The sequence below is a fragment of the Gymnoscopelus braueri genome, assembly GCF_963280865.1.
Source record: "Gymnoscopelus braueri genome assembly, chromosome: 5".
Classification (NCBI taxonomy): Eukaryota; Metazoa; Chordata; class Actinopteri; order Myctophiformes; family Myctophidae; genus Gymnoscopelus; species Gymnoscopelus braueri.
In genome coordinates this window covers 12423458-12438274 of record NC_137606.1, presented here as the reverse complement: position 1 = coordinate 12438274, position 14817 = coordinate 12423458, and the positions used below count along the sequence as shown (strand labels likewise).

At 41.1% G+C, this 14817-nt stretch overlaps 1 protein-coding gene across 2 annotated transcripts in view; it reads right to left on the bottom strand.

The window, feature by feature from the left end:
• Window positions 1-14817, bottom strand: part of gramd1bb (GRAM domain containing 1Bb) — a gene marked incomplete at its 5' end in the record, with an annotated part of 171362 nt that overhangs the window by 30710 nt on the left and 125835 nt on the right. For both annotated transcript variants that reach the window (XM_080428621.1, XM_080428622.1), the window contains one exon: window positions 11860-11880. In XM_080428621.1, the coding sequence (XP_080284747.1) occupies window positions 11860-11880 (21 nt within the window). The remainder of the gene's footprint in view (window positions 1-11859; window positions 11881-14817) is intronic.

Below are 14817 nucleotides of genomic sequence, written 5' to 3'. Positions count from 1 at the left end.
AATGGCCACCTAAACTGTTGACCGTTGACTCAAAAGACACCAAAATAATCTCCAAAAAGCATAAAATGTGGCACATGTGTCCCTTGGGTCATCCTAAGACATCCTAGAAGGGGTGCCCAAAAAAATCAGAAACAGGAAGTGAGTTATTGACCAAATTGAAAATGGCCGCCTAGTGTTGTCGATTGACTCAAAAGACAACTAAAGAATCTCCAAAAAGTATAAAATGTGTCACACATGTCCCTTGGGTCATCCTAAGACATCCTAGAAGGGGTGCCCAAAAAAGTCTTCAACAGGAAGTGAGTTATTGACTAAATTGAAAATGGCCGCCTACAGTGTTGGCGATTGACTCAAAAAGCCTATAGAATCTCCAAAAAGCATACAATTTGGCACATATGTCCCTTGGGTCATCCTAACTCATCCTAGAAGGGGTGCCCAAAATAATCTGAAACAGGAAGTGAGTTATTGACTAAATTGAAAATGGCCACCTACAGTGTTGAAAGATGATGCAAGATACCTAAAGAATCTCATAAAAGCATGAAATGTGGTACAAATGTCCCTTGGGTGATCTGAACGCATCCTACAAGGGGTGCCCAAAAAGGTTTTAAACAGGAAGTGACCGCCTAAAGCAGTTGACACAAAAGAAAACATAAAGGGACGTCATAAAAGTGTATAATTTGGTACGTACATTGAGTGCTTCTTAATATATCCTAGAAGGGGTTATTTATTTGTTTGTTTGCTTGTTTATTAAACTTTTTAGGAAGGGACCATGTTGAAGAAATTCTAAATGGCTGTTTAAACAGTTGACCATGGCAGTCTGCATATTATGCAGACTCAATACGACAGGTTATGCAGTGCATAACCTGCCGTATTTTGTAGTCTACCTCCTGTTTTCATTTCTACATCACTTATTTATTTTACTTTCTGCATTATTTTTTTATTGTACTCTTTGAATCTTCTTTATTTATCTAACTCTCTGCATATTCTTATTTATTTTACTCTGCATCTTATCTTACTCTGCATATTCTTATTTTACTCTCTGCATCTTATTTATTTTGCACTCTACATCTTCTTGCTTGTTTTACACTTTACATCTTCTCATGTATTTTCTTCTTGATCATTACTGTTTTTTTGTGATTAGTGTTTAGTAACTACATGTATTCATGTGTGCCATTTCGCAATTACCAGCACATTGGCATAATGCTCTGCAAGGTAACCCAGCATCCCGGCATCTACACTTTCTCGAACAGAAGGGCTCAGCTTTGCAGCCACACTTGAGTTCTCTACAAACTTAAGCAGCCTCTGGCAAGAGTGTCCATAAAGGTGTCCACGAATCAGCGACTTTAATCCATCCATATTTGTCAGGAGATGGTAGAGATTGCATAGCTTTCAGGCTTCTGGACCAAATGCCAGATTGGCTGCTCGATTTGAATATTGTAGCAGTGCAGCCCATGTGGGAGGAGTGTTTTCCATTGAGAGACAATTAAAACTTTTTTTGGCACCCCTTAGGATGCATTCAGATCACCCAAGGGACATTTGTACCAAATTTCATGCTTTTATGAGATTATTTTGTATGAGTGTCTTTTGCATCATCTGTCAACACTGTACACGGCCATTTTCAATTTAGTCAATAACTCACTTCCTGTTTCAGATAATTTCAGGCACCCCTTCTAGGATGTCTTAGGATGACCCAAGGGACATGTATGCCAAATTGTATGCTTTTATGAGATTCTTTAGTTGTCTTTTGAGTCAATCGACAACACTGAAGGCGGTCATTTTCAATTTTGTCAATGACTCACTTCCTGTTTAAGATTTGTTTGGGCACCCCTTCTGGGATGTCTTGGGATGACCCAAGGGACATGTATGCCAAATTGTATGCTTTTATGAGATTCTTTAGTTGTCTTTTGAGTCAATAGATAACACTGTAGGCGGCCATTTTCAATTTTGTCAATAACTCAGTTCCTGCTTAAGATTTTTTTGGGCACCCCTTCTAGGATGTCTTAGGATGACCAAAAGGACATGTGTGCCAAATTGTATGCTTTTATGAGATTCTTTAGTTGTCTTTTGAGTCAATCGACAACACTAGGCGGCCATTTTCAATTTAGTCAATAACTCACTTCCTGTTTCAGATTCCTTTGGGCACCCCTTCTAGGATGTCTTAGGATGACCCAAGGGACACATGTGCCAAATTTTATGCTTTTTAGAGATTCTTTTGGTGTCTTTTGAGTCAACGGTCAACAGTTTAGGTGGCCATTTTGAATTTTGTCCATAACTCACTTCCTGTTTAAGATTTTTTTGGGCACCCCTTCTAGGATGTTTTAGGATGACCCAAGGGACACAAATTTCATGCTTTTATCCGCCGCGTAACGATTTGGCCATTTTTGGTGGTTAGTACCCCCTACTAAAGGGGAGTAATGGCTTAAAAAGTGTGAGTGACTCATTCATCATGGAAAAACTTCTTCGACTACCATAAACCCCACATTTAACTGCCTAAGCCAAAACAACAACACAACGTGTCCCACTAAAAATACCTTATTATGCACGACAGCACCAACGTCAACCCCAACACGAGTTATCGAACTCGTGTTGGGGTTGAGTTAAAGACAGCTACGGTACAGTTCCGTAACAGTAATCAGTGGTGGAAAAGGTACTCACATGTTTTACTTAAGTAAAAGTATCAATACTGCAATGTAGAAATACACTGTTACAACTAAAAGTCCGGAATTCAAAATGTACAACATTATTGGCATCAAAATGTAAAATGTCTTAAAGTACCAAAAGTAAAAGGTACTCATTGTGCAGAATGTATCAAAATCTTTTGAAAATAGCAGATCTACAAGCTCACAATGCAGTGAAAGTACAATATTTGCCTCTGGGATGTAGTGGAGTAGAAGTAAAAGTATTGAAAATGGAAAATACTAAGTAACGTAAAAAAATCCTAAAAAGTGTACTTAAATACAGTACTTGAGTAAATGTACTTAGTTACTTTACACCACTGGTAATCATGATACCTCCCCCCCACCAATGACCCTTTATGAACCCTGGAACTATGACTCATAGCTAAGAATGTTTTCCAGAGGGTAACTGTGAGAGGAGAACATGGAACTATGCTCATGGCATCTTGTATCTCGTAGCGCATAACCTACACAGTGAAATCCTGGGTTAAAAATGGATGTGGGGGTTAAACTCTCACTGAGATAGTACCGTGTAAAACTAAACTAACAACCACCAACACCCCTCAATGATAGGCCAACACATAGTCAAAACCGAAGAGTTAATTCGGTGTAAAACATGGACCCAAATGGACCGACCGGGACCATTTGTATACATTAACACTGAGGAGTCTATCATTAACACATTGCCTGTTTCAAATACATCACTTGTCTGCCAATGACATATTGTAAATATACGTCCTTTTAAAAAAAATACAACTTATAGGAATGATCCCTCGACTCTGAGAGCAGGAATGGACGGATGTGACGTCGTCCCAAAAAACGTCACTTCCGTCCACTCCTATGTTAGGAATGGTAGAAAAACACATCTAGCTCGGATTTCTTCTTTTTTTGGTGAAAACGAGCCGAAAACTGGCCGATAGCTACAAAATGGCCGATCGTGGTAAAAATGATTTTGTTTCCGGTGGATAGAGGAGACCCTACCCCACCCCCCAGACAACCTACTTCTGTGTCTACAACGCGGCTCCCGCAGCTCTCCAAAGATCGTCAATATATGGTAAAAAACGCTGGCATGGGGATGAAAAACGATGTTTAAATCTCAGGCAGTCAATGTGTTAAAGGTCCATTGGTATGGATTTTACTGTGCCGAACTTAACCGGACCGGTTTATAACACCGCCACCCCCCCCCCCCTCTACATGCAGCGTAACTTACAGCAGGGACCTCCTCAGTGTCACAGTCCTGGGGGTCCTCGAGGTCTGAGGAGGCGGCCCATCCCCACTCCCACCCCTTCTCCCCTCTGGCCGGCCGCTTCATGAGCCATCCCGCCAGGGCCTCATCCATCTCCAGCATGGCCTCCCAGTCCGACATGGTGGTATCGCCATCAGTCTCCATAGTCATCCTGCAGGAAGGATCCTTGTCCTTATGGCACGTGTGGACGTGCAAGCCCTCAAAAAATCCCCCCCGAAATGGTCTCTCCCCCAGCCTACGCGGGGCTTAAGAATGTGGAGGAGTCACCGTGTCCGGATAGTTGTGGAGGTAAAGTAAACAGAGTGGCGGTGGTGGTTCTGCAGGCTGCAGTAGCTTCTTCTCCCCCTGTTTTTGGATTTGGGTTGCTGTTCCTTTTCAGTGTGCAGTGCTGGTCCCAGCTGACTCAGGCCACATGATCCTCGTCTCACTCTCTCTGACTTGCTCCCTTTCTTTCACACACAGACACACGCACACGCACACGCACACACACACACACACACACAGAAGAGTTGTGGACGTTGCCCTCTAGTAACCTCGGCCCACAAGTCCTTTATTATGGTCGCTGCTTTTTCCTTTTTTTCCCGCCCCTTCAGTTGCTCCTCTTGGCAAATGTGTGTTGTGTTCACGGTGCTGTCCAAGCCCTCCACACCCCTTTTAAAAGCGTCCCTCTAAGACCCACGATGAATGAAGTTGAATGAAGTCCGCTGAAGGTTTCCCTTCAGCGGAGGAAGACTGATAACGGGCTAAATAAAGACAAGTGCGTAAAGCAGTAGAGAACGAGAAAGAGGAAAAGAAAAAGGAAAAGCTACGAGAGAAGAACAGGATCACAAACAGTAAAAACAGAGCAACACTGAAAAAGAAATGCAGGAGAGAGAGAGTGAGAGGAGAGACAGAAGAGAGAGAGACACACACACACACACACACAGCGAAGTGTCGTTGTTAGAGGTTGAGTGTGTGAATACTGTAGGTCAGTCTTGCTGTCTGACAAGGTGATTGAATTACGAGCAAAACAAGACCATTAATCTTGACGAGGGACTTTGCCTGGTTCTATGTCTCTTCTTAAAACGCACACCTCTCGTCAGTCTCAACATCCACACATGAAGAGGCAGTTGTGTGACAATCCCAAAAATGTAAGAAAGGAAGCGTCGGTTTTATTAAATATTATTTATCCCCTGTCTCCTTCTCTCTTGTTGATGCAACTCTCCCTGGGTAATCCCCTCTCTCTCCAATGAGGTCAGCTATAGCAGGACTGTTTGTTGCTCTCAACAGGTTGCAGAAATGCAGAGCTCCGATCCTCTTTACGCGGGGTGAAAACGATTGTGCTCAAGTCAAGTCGTCCTTCCGTTCTTGAAAGAAAAAGCTATCAGCAGTTCCAGAGGCGGGAACAAAGGTGAGGATCCCAGCGTTAAAAAAAAACTGTTCTCAAAGTTCTCAAGGTGGTTAGCTCCCATCTGTGAGCTGGAATTTAGCCATGCATTCCATCTTTCCAGCACTGTGTCGGTTTGCCCCAAACTTCCCTCAAATCACAGAGGCCGAAAACCTGAAGCAGGAAAGTGAATGTGACAGAGGAAATTATCCTCAGAATAGAGGCCCACTTGGAAAACAGTACTGATCGTTCAAAGGCTCCTCCAATGCCTTCGTACGCCACAGACGAAACTGCGTAGAGCCGCCTTCGATTAGCGTGATACCATACCGTATCGTTCCCCGCCACCCAAAAAATGCCCTCCTTTCTTTCAGTCTGATTCACTGTGAGAAAATGAATAGATATTAATGAAGAGACTGTTGAAACGTGTACTGCATCCTGTTCTTGCAGTGACTCAGTGTCTCACAGACACTGCAAACCTCTATCTAAGGTGGGGATGGAGATATATACAGTACAGTGCTTCTGGAAGTGGTTAACGATTAACTTCCTGGACAAACAGTAAGAGATGGCAGGTTGGTGTTCCGATGCCTCTATACGGGGCAGGGTTGAGGTTGATGTGTGTGTGGGCGTGTGTGTGTGTGTGTGTGTGTGTGTGTGTGTGTGTGTGTGTGTGTGTGTGTGTGTGTGTGTGTGTGTGTGTGAGGTGAGCAAGCAGTGGTGCTGGTGGTGCGGGATGAGAGTTCTTGATAACAGCAATCAAACAACGAGCTCATTCTTTCTCACTGGCTGTCCTTCGATTTATGTAAAAAGATGGTGATGGGTCACCTCCCTTTGCAAACGTTGGAGATGAGGAAGTGCAAGGTCTATCTGTTGAACAGCAAAGCTGCTAGCTAGCATAATACTGTAGTTGTGACAACAAATTGCTAATTACTCACAAGAGGAGCGAGCATAACACCACAACACCACACCACAATTTCAAAACTTTAAATTATGTGAAGGCCTTTCGATAAAACTACGTCTTAAGAAGTCATTTAAAATATGACAGTGCCTGTACTCCTCAGGCAGGTTTTTCCAGAGTCGAGGACACCGGACAGCAAAGGCGCGGTCACGGTTTGCCTTCAGCCTCGACTCAGGAACAACCAGCAGGAACAACCAGCACCCCTTGAGGCCTGAGGACCTCAAGGGGTTAATAACTCAAACACCAAAAATGTAATAAGGGGCCAGGGCAGCTAGGCTATGAGTGTCTTAAAAGTAATCACTAAAATCTTAAAATCAATCTTAAACAGATGGGCAACCATTGTATGGAAGTTAAAATAGGATCTCTCTGGTTTTGGTTAAATGTAGGCTATAGCAGCAGCATTCTGTACAACTTGGAGCGTATCGAGTGTTTTTTGTTATTGCTGCTCAAGACACCATTGCATAGTCACGGTCTCTCTGCATTGTTTGTCCTGTCTGTCGGTCTGTCTGTAACTTTGTGCGATTGTTGCTGCTCTCTGAACCAGGTCTCTCTTGAGAATGAGACCTCAGGTCTCAAAGCGATTACCCGTCTCAATAAAAGCTTAACCAAATAAAAAAGGCTGGAAACTACAGAAATAAAAGCATGTATGATGATGTCGGTGTCTTTAAAATTTCAAATCGATATATATATTCCGGAGATGATAAAAACAAGTTTGTTAATGTAGATCTGATACCTTGTCAGTAAAAAACGAACGCACGCATGCACGCACGCACGCACGCAGTCGCACACACGACTGATCATAACACGATATATGCACGAGTGATCAGACACACAGATATCAACCTGGTTAATGAAGTAGATACTCACACGTATCACATGTAAATACTAATTCTAAAATATTCCCACAGTTATACAGTACATAACCCCATGACAACCAAGTTTGTCTCAGCTGACTAAAACACTCATAAATGGGACATTCTGAAATTTGACCACCATACCCATGTTTTAACCACGTCTCTGTTAAAAATCTTAAATCCAACTTAGTAGAAGCAATGAAATCATTCAGAGTGATCCAATAGTTAAAGGACCTATTTTCACCGTTGTATTACAAGATGGAGCAACAGGCTTAATAAATGAGGTTACTGATAATATACTGTACCATACGTTAACACCTGTTGTATAGCTTGGAGGATCGAGGTGACTGGAAACTCCAAGGTCCAAGACGACCAAAATAGACGATAATTAATGTTGTCATTCTTGCGCATAATAGAATGACAGCTAGGTCTATGGCTAAATATTAAAAACATGTGTACCGTCACTGACGCGAGTTAGATTTCTAAAATTACATTTCCGATCCCAGTAGGAATAGACTTCTCCTGAGAGAGATCTACTATTTGGCCAACAGACAGACAGCAAACACCTGTCCAAAGGACCCAGACTGAGGTAATGTGTATCCAGAACTCAGAAGGATTACTATGGCTACGCACAGTAGGTTTTCAACTACAGTCAGTGTCTGAAATCTTAAAAAAAAAAAAAAAGGAGAATTGGATAAACAGTCAGTGCTGGAAAAAGTGCTCAATTTTTTTTACTTAAGTAAAAGTATCAATACTGCAATGTAGAAATACTTTGTTGCAAGTAAAAGTCCGGAATTCAAAATCTTAAAGTACCAAAAGTAGAAAGCACTCATTATGCAGAATGTCCCATTTCAAAAAGTTTTAATATGTATAAAATGCATAGATCTACAAGCTCACAATGCGTCGCGACGCATTGTGAGCATGTAGATCTGCTATTTTCAAATGGCTGAAATGTATATAGGGCTGAAGTGGTTTTGTAATAATTATCGTAACTAGTAACTAAAGTTTTCAAATAATTTTAGTGGAGTAAAAGTACAATATTTGCCTCTGAGATGTAGTGGAGTAGAAGTACAAGTATTGGAAAGTGGAAATACTCAAGTAAAGTACAAATACCTCAACATTTTACTACATTAAGTACAGTACTTGAGTAAATGTACGTAGTTACTTTCTACCATTGTAAACAGTCAGTAATAGGACACATGGTTGGAAAATGTTTGTAGTTAAAAATTGCACTTACGGGACGTCACATAAAAAGCCTTGCATGAGTATTACGCTGAACTAATTTTCCCCTGCTTTCACTTAAAAGAAAGCAGTTAGCCAACACCTAGCCAATCATTCTAGCCAATACCACCGTTATCACCTTTTTGTCATGTGGTGGGGTATGTGATGGTATCCAGTATATGAGTTACTGAGAACACTGATTGCCACTATAAGAGACTGAGAGAAAATCCCTGTTATCAGTGTGATTCATCCCCCAGTAACACTCTACAGCGTTGAGATAAGAGATCTGATTCAGAGAGATAAGCGATTGATTCAGCAGCCAAACTATTGTTCATTCAGGAATCACCGATTATAGAGCTACTGGACAGCCACACTGCTGTTCTCAGAGGGACTGTGGCCTGCAATCACAACAAAAGGCCAACACCAAAGGCTGTCTTTAATGTGTTGCATCTTCAAAACCCAAATGGGCCTGGAACCCTAACAAAGAGTTGGCCATTCACCAAGTTGGCAAGGTTATGCAATTTCCTCTCATGGATCAACGTTTTATCTCATGTACCCTGAGGGGGGTTCATAGTTACACTTAGATGACAAACAGCAAGAGAAGGAACTGCTGGTTTATTCATCTTTGTTGTTTGGATTGCATTTTGCACCGGTTATACCTACTACAACTACATCACACATCCAAGAGTGATTTATAGGCACACCTGCACACTATGGGCGGAGCTTTGACCTCTGTCATTTCTACCCTCAGTAAACGGCCGCATAAAGCATTGACAACATACCGGTATTGATCTGAGAGTGAAATAGGAGCAGGGTTCAGCCTCTGATGTGGGACAACCACGTCCCACACACTGTCACATTCTTTACCCCATACCCCATGTAGTGTTAACCAGTGATGATTTCGTCGACTAAAACTAAGACGTAAAATGTTCATCAACTACCTTTTTTCACTGGCCAAAACGAAATAAAAACTAAGTTATGGTGACTAAAACTAAGACTAATTATATTGACAATTTTGTAAACAAATTTGTCAATATAAAAAGTCATTTTATTTATTATCTACAAGCTCACATAGATCGACTATTTACAACATGCAACCAAGTATAAAATCAGACATTACGAGTACGACGCCATCAAGGCACCGCCAAAATACATTTTAGTCGACTAAATCAACTGTAGATTTAGTCGACTATAATCTTATGACATTTAGTCGACTAAAACTCGACTAAAGCTAAAATATTTCAGATGACTAAAATGAAATTTTATTCAAAAGACTATGACTAAAACTAAATAAAAATGTGCTGGTGTGGAGGGCTGTTAAGGAAATGCTGTTGAGGTCCATGTAGGTAGGTATACATTATGCGCCATCACCTGGCGCGCACGAGCGCGCGCACGCACGCACGCACGCACGCACGCACGCACGCACGCACACGCACACACACACACACACACACACACACACACACACACACACACACACACACACAATAAATCCTGCCTCCTCCCCTGCATTGGCACGGAATGATGAAAGACGTTGGGTAACAGTTAAAAGTGAAATCATAGAAATATGAACCTAAGTACTGGATGCCTGTTGCCATTATGGGTCATTATACAGGGGTCAATATTTTACATACAGTACTCAGCATACAACATACGTACAGTACAGTGCTTTAACCAGTCAAAGCTTTTTCATTCCAAAATGAAATTGCACATTTGTTAGGTATTGTTATCATTTAATATTACATGGAGAAACATCAAATCTATCACTTAATGCCCTCCTACGTTAATGGTACTGTAGACATGTAGAAGAGATTAGACTCAAGTGAAAGTGAGTAGACAAACTAGTCAGAGAAAGCATTAGATAGTGTTAGATGGACCATACCTCATTACAATATATAGTTTGTGTTATTTTAAAGGAATGTGTGCAGTCCACTACCCTGTATATTCATTCATCATTTAGTCGGACGGTAGGGAAGTTGAGCGGGAAAAGGCTCTGATCCTGGTGCTTCAAGGCTACAGTACTTGCCCAACTTGTTATACTGTTTATCTCAATTTTATCCTCCTGTGTTGGATTGTGATTGCCAGACCTGAACCCGCCAACTCAGATGGCTCAATATATCCACAAAATGTATACTGACAACATGGGAGGGCATTAGAGTTAAGGCGCAGACAGGCATGCTGTTGGTAAAAAAAGCACCATGCTTCATTCTCCTGTCATAAGACATTCAGGGCAGGTCCAGATAAACTGTGTTAAGTAGCAGACTTGTTACCACCTGTTTCCAAAGTAGAATTTAAAGAGAATGGCTCTCGAAGGCTACAACTTAAAAAACCCTCAAACACATTATTAGACTTTTTAAACTACAGAGCGTCTTTAGTCCAGTCTTAAGAATGTGGCAGATTCACAGCTATGTTTCAACTAATTAGTCTCCTAACACCCCCTTTGGTGGAAGGTATGCTAATTAATGAAATCTGCAGTGAAAATGTTGAACAATTACTGTTCTTCTGTACCCTGAAATTTGCCTCTCCCATTATACTGGAGAGTAACTTTGTTATCAGGTGGTAACAGCCTGCACAGAGTTCAATGGAAACGAGAAGCAGACAGGTGGGAGACAAGATTCTGAATCGCCCACCTAGACTGAGAACAAAGAGGAAGCAAAAACAGAGAGAGAGAGAGAGAGAGAGAGAGAGAGAGAAAAAGAGAGAGAGAGAGAGAGAGAGAAAGAGAAAGAGAAAGAGAAAGAGAGAGAGAGAGAGAGAGAGAGAGAGAGAGAGAGAGATGCACAAGAATACAAGTCATGCTTACTCTCAGGATGTGTTGTCGTTCATGCTGGGGAGAAAAGGGAAAATACAGAGACACAGGGAATAAAAAAAGGAAATAAATAAAATAACACAGAATGGGGAAAATGCCCGGCTGAAACAATTCAGAAGGACCAAGGGTTTGACACTCGCGTGCACTCTTCTACAAACACAGCTTATTGAGCACAACCTTCCTTCCTGTTTATGATTGTACCATGTGTGTTAACACAAACAGCACACGTGTAATTCTGTCAAACGTTCCTAATATAACGTTTTTGCCATCTGATATTCTTTGGTTCCACATCAACCTTCACTTTGATTAAAAGATCTTTCAGCAGAAATGAGGGGAAAACATCATACTACAGGTATCACACTCTCCAAAGTCTTCAGTTTCAAGAGCCACCGGTTGCTCTTTAAGCTCAGGTTAATCCGAGCTTGGTGGACCAGTGACCTACAATGCTGACTTAGGTACCAGTGACCTACTGTACACAGTGGTGGACCCGTGGTGGCTGAAAAACTGTCGAGGACAAGAACCTTTCACCTCATATGCAACACCTCAACATACATGTACAGCACACACTCATGTATACGCAACACACACACACACACACACACACACACACACACACACACACACACACACACACACACACACACACACACACACACACACACACACACACACACACACACACACACACACACACACACACACACAGTAAAAGTTACATAAACAGTGTATGACTTACATTGTACCAGCTTTGGCTCTTCTGTGGAGAGAGAGAGAAAGAGAGAAAGGGGGGAGGGAGGGTGAGAGAGAGAGAGAGAGAATGCATTTAAGTCAGTGAGCTTAAACATCATAACAGCAATATGCTTGAGAGCCCATACAGTACACAAGCACGCACGTAAACACACGCACGCACGTGCACACAGAACACGTGACAACAGAAAGGTTTATTTATAGCAGGTGTGAAGGTCTCTCAGACACAATGTCTACATAATAGACTGTCCCAACACCATTCATAACCCTCCTACACTACACTGAGCTGTTTACACTGGAGGACCGTTGCTATTAGAGCTCTTCTCGTTATCTTGGTCATTCTTGAAATGAACCGGTAACTGGGTAACAGGGTTGGGGGGGGGGGGGGGGCAGCAATGTACAATGTACATTATTAACCCATTAAGACCTGGAACGCATCTGTGTGACCACTTAAACCATTATTTTATACTTTGGCTATTCAAAAATAGCAGATCTACAAGCTCATAGCACGGCACCGAGTGACGCGCTATGAGCTTGTAGATCTGCTATTTTTGATAAATCATGAAAAATTTTGCAAATCTTTGAATATATACTGCATATATTTTTTAAGCGAACATTTTTAACTCAAATCTTTGCTTCTGGGGGTCCCTGGAACAAAATATCTTGAGATGGGGTCGGCAGCCAAATACATATCATTTTGGGGGTCCTTGACATGAAAAAGTAACCACTGATTATAGCAACGTAGGTTTTTTCAAAACACTGTTAGGATTTAGAAGAAATTTGTAGAATCCCCAGAAGCAAAGATTTGAGTTACAAACAAAAAATATATATTCAAAGATTTGCACACATTTTCACAATTTTGAATATTCAAAGAAATCTTAAATATGACACCGATGCGTTCCCGGTCTTGATGGGTTAACATGGCATACAACAATGACAGAGTTATAAAACATTTTCTTGATTGATCGGATATAAAACAAACTTGGCAAAAGAATCTCCGATGACCACTTCTTGAATCGACTGATCTGAGAGTAATTTAACCACAACTCTGCTATACACTCACTTTGGATGGGTGAACTAACTATAGGACATGTGATGTCTACAACTGTACCAGATTTATTTTACTTTTTACTCTTTTACTTTTACTGAATTTGCATGTACGCTTCAAAACAGGATATTCTGCTGGTACATCTTGTCAACAGCAGATGGCAGCATCTATCTTACATGATAATATACATGGCTAGTATGACAAACAATATGACAGTATTGCATACACTGAGACAAAAAGAAAGATTTGGAACATCTTCCTAACAGGTAAATTAACTTCCTTCTAAACTCATCTAATAAGCAGAACATACAGTACATTGTAATACAGAGGGTAAGGAAGGGATCATTCAGGGGTAGGAACTGGTACAAACTAAAATATGACAGGAAGAATGATAGTGGGCGTTCAGTATGAAACAAAAAATAATAACACCACTTTTTAACATCCCATCAAGCCATTGACCAAAATCAGTGCTGGCAGCGTTCATTTGATATACTTTGTAAAAAGAGGGAAAAAAAGAAAGACTAGTGCGTTCTCTTTTTCTACTGCTCTAACAACAAGCTCTGACAAGGCTTCTGCTTATTTTTCAACTATTTTTTTGTACTTGCAGTTCATACAGTACGTGACCAAATCCCAAAGTATATCTTAATAGTGTAGCTGAGTCAGAAAAAAATTAAAATATAATAAATGCATCCATACAATTAGTAATTTGTAATCTAGACAACTAGATTTGTTTAACCCCATAACAAATAGTTTGGTCAACAAGTCAATAACTACTCATATTCTTTTTCTTTTTTTGTAAGGTTTTGGATAAAGAAACTAGTGAGTAAAATAAATGTGGCATGATACCATTACTCTTAAAATGTTCCATAGCCATTCCATAGCAACATGGTAATAGTAAGAATAAGTCAAACTGCTTATTCTTTAAGGAAATGGTCCACCACATTTACTATTTTCTCATTTTAGCCAGGTAGTAAACTACCCCAAAGGAGACAGAAGAAGGCCTAATTGAGTGCGCCAAAGTCTCTCATCGACAAGAACTGATCTTCAATGCAATTGTTGATCAGCTCGTATATATACGAACACAATTGGCCCGTGTTAGGGGGGAGGGTGATATTTGTTACTGCACATAATTCCTACGGGCTGTGGCGGCACCTGTCAGCAAGGAGTGTTGCGTGAAGGCTCTACATCCTCCCGGTGGGGGCTCCTCATAAAAAATGGGTGGGGTGCTCTGACAATGCACGCGCCCACCCATCTGACCACTTAACACGGTTAGCCGATCGGCTGCCGTGTTAAGTGGTGAAATGGGTGGGCCGCGAACGCTTTTGAGAAGGTTGAGAACCACTGGATTACGGGGAAACCGTAAACGAGTGCCGTTACACACGGTCTTATTAGGGATAGACAGGCTAGTCCTTCAAAAACAAAATCTTGACCTTCTGGTTAAAATATATTATTCAAAGTAAGGAATTTCAATGAAATCCTATTCCTTTCATGTCAGCACAGAGAAAGGAAAGGAGACAATGTGAGAATGGAAACTAGCTAAAGTGTACTAAACACAGCTAATGGGAAAGAGGACGGAGAGAGCCAGGGATTAGCAGGTCAACGGGGTCAAATGAAAACAAAATGAAATGCTTACTTTAAGGAGGTTTAGTCTGTCATACTGAAAGAAGGAAAATTAAAAGAAAAACATGAAGAGTTAAAGAAAGTGAGCAATATGAAGTGAGTGAGAGAGAGAGAGAGAGAGAGAGGGGGAGAGAGAGAGAGAGAGAGAGAGAGAGGGAGATTGAATTGCTATTAAATTCTATTTGTCCCCAAGGTTTTATATACAAAGTGAAGTGAATGCAAAACATAGAAATATTGCTACCATTTGTTTCAAAAGCTTATCCCAAGTTAACAGCAAAT